The following is a 10,394-nucleotide window of genomic DNA, read 5'->3' as shown; positions in this document are numbered from 1 at the left end:
GATTTGGTGATAATCAATTATCACCTAAGATAATTGATTATTTTAGAGCTAAAAAATATGAGACACACTGCAATAATCAATTATCTCCTGAGATAATCGATTATCTCAACGAAGTTTTTTCGAAAATACTAAAATGAATGATTTTTACCACTTTGGACATATATAATATTCTCAAACCCCTCTGAGATTATAAAACTTACCAGGATACCAAAACTTTGGTAAATATATGATACATATGAGGGAGCTAATGGGCTGAGTAACACCAACAACCCAATTGATGTGAGTGGGCCAATCATAAGGAAAAGTGCCACTAGTGTAAAATGTGGATATAACAACGACATTTAACATCATTTATTAAGAAAATGATGTAATAGATAATGCGGTGGCAATTTCATAAATATTGGAAACAATATTACATCGGTTGTGCGGGTAACCGATGTAGTATTAGTTTTTATTCAAAAACGTGCCTTTCCTTTCTTCTCTTTCGTTCCGATTCTCTTTTCACTCACGACGCGCGTTTCTTCAGCACTGCAAGGCGATAGAATCAGTGCAGTTGGAGAACGGTAGGCCGAGCGCTAGCGAGGTCGCTGGCGGAAACGCGATTCCGAGCTACGTCGTAGCGCCGAACGCGCAGATTTGGGATTTGGTTCACCGGAACAACACGCGTCTGAGAATATTCTCCAGCACCGCCAATCCCGCACTTTCTCAGGTCGTGTTTTTTCTTGAACGATTCGTTTTGTTTTTGGACATCTGGAGTAGGAAAACTAGAGTTCGAATAAGTCGTTGCCGCTCAACCCTAGCTCTATGTCGCCGCTGCATCGTGCTTCTTCCCCGCCACCAACGAAAAGGGTTTTTGTGTTTAGGTGTTGTGCGTTAAAGTGTGGTGGTGTAGGCATTTTTTTCCGGTGAGTTTTCTGGTGTTTGTGGTTTGTTGGGGTCTAGGGTTTCTTTCAAGCCAAAAAACAGAGCACTGCATCATGGAAGGGCTTTCGAGGGCATGGGTTTGCAATTTTTCATGAAAGAGATCATGCTAGGTCAGGATTACACAGCAACACTACGTTTTTTGGTGAGTTTCCTCTACATCGCTTCTGAATATATGAATTAGAACCACTTGTGAAGCAATGATGGAACTTGATATGTTCTATCTTCCTAAATTTCTATTTGCAATTTCTCATTTCCTTCTGAATAGTTTCCTGCTACCTAATTATTGATAAATTTGAAAAGATACATAGAATTGGTGGAAGTTAGCATGTTCTATCCTCCTAAAAGTCAATTTCCCTCTGAATAATTTGCCGATACTTAAGTATTCCAATTTAGATGCATGCCTAAAAAATATGTCCGTGTTCGAATCATGGCCAAGAGTGAATATGTGGACGAAGAAAAGTGTCCCCTTCTGTATCCGATGGTGCTGATCATATAAGAAATTATGTGAATCTTCTAATTCATTGTGGAAATTCTGGTCTCGTATGCAAAGATGATTTATGTTCGGAGATGATTAGTCGATTTTATTAGTTGGCATAGAGTCTTCGTTTATTAGTCCAAAACCAAAATCAATGACAACATGTGAGTATGATAATAATATGGTTTTAACTTCCCTGCAGGTTGTCCTAGAGTGGTTGGTGATGATGATGAGCATTTTAAGGTAGATGATTTTCATGATGATCTAGAAGAGAAACATGATGCTTGTCATTTGGTAAAATTTTAATAATATGATGGCAAAATCTTACTTCTCGCATGATCTTACAAATATCTCACATGATTTTTAATAAAAAAAGAAAATCATTTGGCTTAGTTTTATGAAAGGGGTAAATTGTTAGGTTATAAACTACATGAAAGAGGAACCAAAATCCATAATGTCCTTTCATTTTCTCCTCCCTGTAGCCTTTTTTTTACCCTAGTTTTAATTGTTGGGTTTGTTTTTTTACATACAGTATGGGAGATAAAAAAAAAGTAAACAACATGAAAAGGATTGTAAGCTAAAGTGTTGCATTTATTCCTTGTAAGTTTACATTTGGTAATAACTCTAATTAAGGGCCCTACAATGGGTACTATCATTGAAGCAGATGACACATATACCAAGTCCTGGGAAGATGGATTATCTTTTATTATGGAATGGGACACATACTCAACAACATAGCTGCAACTTGTGGGTTCACATATTTATTATTTTTCTTAATAGATATTGGACTTTCACCAAGGTGCATTTGATATATTTTTTTCTATGTATCAATTGGTTTAACTATTTTTTGTGTAATTTCTTATTGATTGACATATTTGATATGTATATACCCTGCTATAGAAAATGAAAGGAGAATGTCATGATTTCAGGTTTTGGTTTAGAAGCTAGAAGAACCTGTACTGTATTTTAAAAAAATAGTACAAGATATTACATCGGTTCCCATAAACAACCGATGTAATATCTGTTTTATCTATTACATCGGTTATTCGACAATCGATGTAATACGTCTTCACTTATTACATCGTCCGATATAACATCGGTTATAAAATTGATGTAATATGTCGAAAAAAATCGATGTAATATGCTATTACTGTACTCTAAGCAAACTGCAAGACTAGTTGGATGGAATGAGTTTATCCACTAAGAGAAATAGTTTCTTTTACAATTATGCATTATGCAGAATGAGAATAAAATATGTTAGGATTTGTGTTTGTTTTCGCGTTTGGTGGAATTCTGTTATAGGATAGATTTGCTTATGTCTACTATTGTAAGAAACATTTGAAAGAGAGGAAAATTTCATATTTACTCTACATTGTCTTATCTGGAGGGTGGTACCTCGAAATACCATTTCTTTTTCATCCCCTATCATTTGGTGCTTTCAATGGCTTCTCAAGCCTCCATCGATCTTCTGATTGAGCAATTGGCTCGCCTCAACAAGCATATCAATGGCCTTTCTCATGATGTGGTCGCCCTCCAAACCAAACCAACCACCACCCTTACACCGTCCCCATCACATAAAGTCATGCCCCCTATTCGTCTCGATTGTCCACAGTTTGATAGGTCTAATCCTTTGGATTGGATTTTTGCAGTAACCCGTTTTTTCGAATATTATCAAATTTTTGAAGTCGAATGACTCGAACTCCTTCTTTCTACATGGATGATCCAACACTCAGTTGGTTCCAATGGATGGAGCGCAATAACATGCTTCGCACCTGGCCAGAATTTCTCCACTCCCTGGAAACACGATTTGCCCCTTCTCATTTTCACAACATCAAAGGCCGCTTGTGCAAATTATCACAAACCAATTATGTTTTGCAGTACCTCACCAAATTTGAGAGTCTTTCCAATCGTATCACCGATGTTCCTCCATTATTCATGCTTGAGTGTTTCATTTCTGGCTTACGCCTAGACATTCAACGCGAGGTTCTCGCCTTTCAACCTGTCACTTTCTCTGAAGCAGTGGAGTTGGCCAAACTGCAGGAAGACAAATTTGGTTATTCCCCAACCCCTTCCAAGACACTATCCACCTCTACGTTCACAACGACGCACACACCATTATTACCCACACCATCCTCATTGGCACTCCCTTATAAGTGTTTGTCCGCCTCCGACATGCAAGCCCGATGTGATAAAGGCCTTTGCTACAATTGTGATGATAAATACAGTCCTGACCATCATTGTAAATCACATTTTTTCCTCCTAATTCATGATGATGAGGAACAACCCATCTCGGAAACATCACCCCCGGAGTCTCTCAAGCCAGATGCTACGGGTTCTGCACAGTTGAGCCTGACTGCCCTTTCTGGCCATTTCACCCAAAGATGTTTCATGTCACGTGTCATATTTTGACAAACCCGATTCGGGTGTTGGTGGATAGTGGAAGCTCTCACATTTTTTTGCAGTCCACATGGACCTGTGAATTGGGCCATCCTGCCAGCCCAACTAAACCCATTTCTGTAACAATAGGGAATGGACATGCTTTGACATGTTCTCAGGTTTGCACTAAGGTTCCCTTTCTGATTCAGAAGCAACCTTTTTTGGTGGACTTTTATCTGATCGACCTATGTGGGCCTGAAACTGTTTTAGGAGTGCAATGGTTACAAAGTTTGGGCCCTATGTGAACTGATTATGAACAGCTTACTATGCAGTTTACATGGGATGGAAAGATGGTGAAACTTCTAGGAGAAACACAACCTGAACCCATGGCTATTTCCATTCATCAACTTCACCGTTTATCACACTGGGGACAGATCTCAAAATGATTTCATCTTTCTCTGGCATCGCCTAGCCCTACCAAATCCATCTCTGATTCTATTCACCCAGATGTGTCTTCCCTACTCTACCAATATCAAATCCTTTTTTAGGAACCCACTTCCCTTCCACCAAAACATCAAACAGACCACACAATACCACTTATTCCCAATTCCGCTCCAGTGAAGGTGCGTCCCTACTGTTACCCATATTTTCAGAAACAAGAGATTGAGACGCAAGTAAATCGTATGTTGGACACAGAAGAAATTCGTCCAAGCACTAATGCATTTTCTTCTTTGGTTCTCCTAGTGAAGAAAAAGGACCACACATGGCGTTTTTGCATTGATTATCGCGCCTTTAATACGATCACGGTATCGGATAGCTTTCCAATTCCAACAATGATGAACTACTAAATGAATTGGGTGCGGTAGTTTGGTTCTCTAAATTGGATCTTCTACAAGGCTATCATCATATTTGCATGAGCCCAGATGATATACATAAGATGGCTTTTCGCATGCATGATGGACACTATGAGTTTTGTGTGCTACCGTTTGGCTTGTCCAATGCATCAGCAACATTTCAAGCCACCATGAACGAACTCTTTCGGCCCCATTTACGGAAGTTTATTATCGTCTTTTTTAACGATATTCTAATTTATAGTACTTCCTGGTCTGATCATTTACTTCATTTGGAAACCACTTTTCAATTGGTTTTAAATAACCAATTCCATTTGAAAGTGTCCAAATGTTGTTTTGTGTTGCAACATATTGAATATTTGGGGCACATAGTTAGTGTAGGATCAGTGGGTCTCGACGGTTCCAAAATTGAAGCTATGATTTCTTGGCCAACCCCTAGATTTGTCAAGGATTTGAAAGGGTTTTTGGGTCTCCCAGGATTTTCATCTGCGATTATGCATCCTTGGCATCACCCCTCATAGATTTGTTGTGCAAGGATGCGTTTCAATGGTCTCCACAGGCTCAAGATGCATTTGATAAACTTAAGGAAGCCATGTCTACTACTCTGGTGTTGACCCTACCGAATTTTACAAGAACATTTGTAGTTCAGTCGGATGCATCAGGTACCGCCATGGGGGCAATTCTATCCTAGGACCAAAAACCAGTGGCATTTTTTAGTAAGAAATTTTGTCCTCGTATGATGAGAGGCTTCTACGTATTTGCGGGAGCTCCATGCCATTACAACAACTATCAGAAAGTGGCGACAGTATCTTTTAGGCAATTACTTCATCATACAAATAGATCACAAGCCTTTGAAAGATCTCTTGACTCAAACTGTTCAAACGCCGGAACAACAATTTTACATGAGTAAATTGTTGGGGTACAATTACATGATTCAATATTGTCCTGGTCGCAATAATGCTGTTGCAGATGCATTATCACGAATTCTTGACAAACATAGCAACTCTTAACTATGCATCATGACAGTTCCTCATTTCCAATTTTTGGAGGAATTACGCACAATTCTTCAGTCCAACCAACAATTTCAGTCCAAGAAACGAGATATTGAACAAGGTGCTGAAATTGCAATTGATTATAAACTCCGAGATAACCTGATTTTTTTTCAAGGGAAAAATTTGGTTGCCCCTCTCTTTTCCTTTTTGTGAAGTACTGATGACAAAATTTCATTCAACCCCTTTGGTTGGTCACTTTGGATTGGTTAAGACCCTTAACCAATTGCAGGAAATTTTTTTCTAGCCAGCGATGTCCAAGGATTTTAAGGATTTTATTCGAAGATGTGTGATCTGTCAACAAATTAAGTATAGCCCTCAAAAGGCAGCGAGACTCCTCCAACCTTTTGCACCACCCACTCGACTCTAGGAATACCTGACCATGGATTTCATCACCCATCTTCCTCATTCCCGTGGATATACAACTATTTTGGTAGTTGTCGATCGCTTTTCTAAAGCTACCCATTTCGGCCCTCTACACACTAAATATTCTGCTTACCAAGTAGCTATGTTATTTATCAATTTGGTGTCCAAACTCCATGGATGCCTAAGAGTATTATTTCAGATCGTGATCCCTTGTTTTTAAGCAAATTTTGGCAAGCACTGTCCAAGGCTTATGGTACTCAACTACGTATGTCGACTGCTTATCACCCAAAAACAGATGGACAATCGGAAGTGCTCAATCGTACACTTGAGCAATACTTACGAGATTTTTGCCACCAACAAACTACTCAATGGAGTCATTACATTCCATGGGCAGAATGGTGTTATAACACTTTTATCCATTCAGCTACAGGATTCACACCTTTTGAGATTGTGTATGGTCGTGCTCCTCTTTCACTACTAGGATATTTTCCGTGAGGCTTTGTTAGCTAAATTCTAAATTACGCAAGAATTTGCATAAGTCTCAAGAGCGCATGAAGAAGTTGGTGGATAATCATCGACGTGATGTCCAATTTGAAGTAGGGACTTAGGTGTATGTCAGGCTTCGTCCATATCGTCAAACTTCGGTGGCTGGACGTACTCCTCACAAGCTAGCCAAACGCTACTTTGGTCCTTTTCAGATTATTCGTCGCATTGGAGCAGTGGCGTATGAGTTGGCCTTACCCGCATACATCCTATTTTCCATTGTTCTATTCTGAAACCCCGTGTTGGAAATCCCCTGACAGAGGTTGGCATCCTTCCTGCAGAAACTCATCAAAATGGGTCGTTGTTAGTTCCATTAGTTATTTTGAATCATCGAGAAGACACCTCAGTTGATCCATCAAGCATACAAGTTTTGGTGCAGTGGATGGGGCTTTCTCCTGAAGAGACAACCTGGGAATCATGGTCAAATATAAAACAAACTTTTAACCTTGAGGACAAGGTTTTTCTCCAAGGGCCAAGAGATGATACAAATGGGGGAGCTAATGGGCCGAGTAACACCAACAACCCAATTGATGTGAGTAGGCCAATCATAAGGAAAAGCTCTAGGCAAACTGCAAGATTAGCTGGATGGAATGAGTTTATCCACTAAGAGAAATAGTTTCTTTTACAATTATGCATTATGCAGAATGAGAATAAAATCTCTTAGGATTTGTGTTTGTTTCCGCATTTGGTGGAATTCTGTTATAGGGTAGATTTGCTTATATCTACTATTGTAAGAAACATTTGAAAGAGAGGAAAATTTCATATTTACTCTACATTATCTTATGTGGAGGGTGGTACCTCGAAATACCATTTCTTTTTCATCCCCTATCAATATATTAGCTCTTGAACATCCAAAGAGACTTTCTGGATTGTGAAATAACCTACGAAACAAAAAAAATAGTTTGGTCCCCAATAACTAATTTCGGGTACTTTGGGGTTAAAAACAGGTAAAACATACTAAAACTTAATGTAGAAAATAAAATGTTAAGTAGTACTCACTCTTTCAGCTAAGCTTTGCCTATTGGTGGCTTGGCCACAATGTGCTCAAACGAGAATGTAATTAGGGGCTTTGGAATTTTTTTCTATTATATGCTTGGCGAGTGCTACAATCGCAATATCGAAGCTAGCTCAAGCATCCACAGTGGTTCTAATCTTCATCACTTGCAGATTCGACAAACTTTGCCTCGAGACAATAAAATAAACACTTATTGGTAATTCAAATTAGGGTTTATAGGAAGTTGGAACTTAAAAGATCAAATTGGAATCGAAAAATAATGTATTAGAAGAAAAAATCTTACGAAAACGAAGAAAAAAACTCTTAAAAAAAGAAATTGCTAGAAGAAAATAAGATGTCTTACAAGAATGGCTTCCATTGGAAGAGAGAGGATGGCTTTGGAAGATACTTCTTAGAAAAAAGATGTCTCATGAAAAGAAGAAAATGGTTCATGGAAAGAAGAAGTGAATAAGCTTTGTAAAACACTCTACATTCAAAACGCGTGAAAAGTTTATCTAGACGCACAATAGGACTCATTATACAAATTTAAAATCCAATTTAGGATATAATGGCAGTTTAAAACTGACTATAAATGTTATATAATTTTTTTAAAAAAATTAACATAACGGTAATTTAATATAACTACCATTGATGCTAAATGTTATTTGTCTTATAGTGTTAGGAATGTCAACTAGGCAGGTAAGATACGGGTAGTAGCTCCCTCATACCCTACCCACTAGATAAATATTGGTCATGTGCGAGTATCCGCATATTTTTTAATATTCACGAATACTCACGAGTATTTACAAAAAAATTAATATTTAACAATATGTTTCAACCATAAATTCAAATAAAAGTACAATGTATAACATTCATAGATTTCAAACAAAGTGCAAATAACTCTTTTAATTAGTGTTAAGCGACATTTACAAAGAAATAGAGATTTTTTAAAACCAATTGATAAAAAATAACTCATTCAAAAGTAAAGCGATATGTTAATGTTTTAATCATGTTTTTTTTATTTGTTTTAATTTAAATACTATGATACTCGTACCATACCCATTAACATACAGGTATAAAAAAATACTCGTACCCATTTCTCGCAGATATTCATTCACAATATCAATTTTCTATCTATTGCAGGTTTTATCCACATATACATATGAATACAAATCTTTTTGACATCACTCGTAGTGCCACGTAACACTCTTACAAGATTTACTTTTATAACTATTTTAACATATTTTTTAACACTTCAATATAAATTTTATGAATAGATTTTTATTTCAATAATTATTTTTTAATTATATTTTTTTATTATCATATAAAGAATTGAAACACGTCATGTGTTTCCATTATTGATAAATTATAATTTATGGTCAGAAAAAGAGTTGAAAATTTTATAATTGATTAATTTCTTCAGTAAAAATAATATTTAAATAATTAATTTACATTCAATTCGATTTGAATCAATTATAAGGTGTCAAACCATGAAAAAATCAAATAGAAGTACTAGAAAAAATATCAAAATTAATCAATCTTTTTTATTTTAATAAATATTAACTTTGTCCGTTTTCAACAATTTAAATATTGTAGAACATATCTAAATTACATTTTACTAGCACACACGTAGTCGTTGTCGCGTCTACACACATAAGCGTTGTCGCGCCTGTATGTACGCATTTTTTAAATATGCATGATATTATATTAGTAGATGATGATGTAATTTCTTTAAGTTAATATATAAAATAAAATTATATTTATTAAAAATAAAGTGAAATATATAAGAAAAGATGAAAGAATAACTATTGATAAATAGAAAAAAAAAGAAACAAATATAAACGATTTTATAAAAATGTTTGTAAAAGTAATAGTCAATTTTAAAAATTTAATAAATAATTATATTTTAAAGAATAAAATTAAATATGGACACAAAATAGAGAATCCTCATATCTATCTGTATCCATTAATAATGTAAATGTTTTTAATATTGTTTTTAACTATGTTTACCCATATAATACAATCAACCTATTTTATTTTATGATTTATATTCACATAGCACCCTTAAAAGATTTATTTTTATAATTATTTTTTATTAACATACTTTTTAACACTTCAGTATATATTTTAGTAATAGATTTTAATTTTAATAATTATCTTTTAATTATATATTTTTTATTGTCGTATAAAAAAGTGGAAACTGCATGTAATGTGTTTTCGTTATTGATAAATTATAATTCATGGTTACAAAATATATAATTGTTTATTTTCTTCAGTAAAAATAATATATTTAAAATACAATTTCGTCGGTTCTCATTATTAGAGTTGTTATTGCATGGTGTGGTGTGCAGTTTTTTGTTGGCATCGTACAGAATATCGATTCTATAAATTTATACTGATACTATGTTATTTTGTTGATATATTTTTTTAAAAAATATTTAAATTTAATGTGAAATTAAGAATTTAATTAATATATAGAGACTATAATTAATATATATATATAGAGAGAGAGGGAGAAATTAGTAATTTAAATCCAGGCTTATCAATGAATAATAAATATATTCCTGATATTTGATGAAGTGATGACACGTCTAAATAAATTAAGATTTTGAAAGACAAGTTACACTTGGTTTGGATTTTAGTCTTTTTACCACAAGAGAAAAAAAAAAGGACATTACATAGAGTGCAAATGATTTTTTAAACTAAAATATAGTATTGATGGTTCAATTGATAGATACAAAATTTGAAAATAATAGGAAAAAATTATACATAACATGTTAGGTTTAATTTCACAAACATTTTCTTAACTAATGACT

The 10,394-nt window shown here is 35.0% G+C and overlaps 1 protein-coding gene across 4 annotated transcripts; it reads left to right on the top strand.

Annotated features, from left to right (window-relative positions):
* Nucleotides 1-379: 379 nt before the first annotated feature.
* Nucleotides 380-3,857, top strand: LOC114168849. 4 transcript variants are annotated; one of them, XM_028053814.1, is made up of 3 exons: nt 380-1,066; nt 1,602-1,642; nt 2,064-3,857. In XM_028053814.1, exon 3 carries the CDS (start codon nt 3,089-3,091, stop codon nt 3,806-3,808), a length of 720 nt encoding a protein of 239 aa, XP_027909615.1. In that variant the 5' UTR covers nt 380-1,066; nt 1,602-1,642; nt 2,064-3,088; the 3' UTR covers nt 3,809-3,857. The 4 variants fall into 4 exon arrangements, with proteins under 4 accessions (XP_027909615.1, XP_027909616.1, XP_027909613.1 ...); XM_028053815.1 differs by having other exon boundaries at nt 390-1,066; nt 2,061-3,857; XM_028053812.1 differs by having other exon boundaries at nt 390-1,066; nt 1,602-1,693.
* The last annotated feature ends 6,537 nt before the right edge of the window (nt 3,858-10,394 follow it).

The sequence above is a fragment of the Vigna unguiculata genome, chromosome 11, assembly GCF_004118075.2.
Source record: "Vigna unguiculata cultivar IT97K-499-35 chromosome 11, ASM411807v1, whole genome shotgun sequence".
NCBI classification, from domain to species: Eukaryota; Viridiplantae; Streptophyta; class Magnoliopsida; order Fabales; family Fabaceae; genus Vigna; species Vigna unguiculata.
The sequence above is the reverse complement of the archived record's forward strand: the minus strand, read 5'-3'. Positions and strand labels throughout refer to the sequence as shown.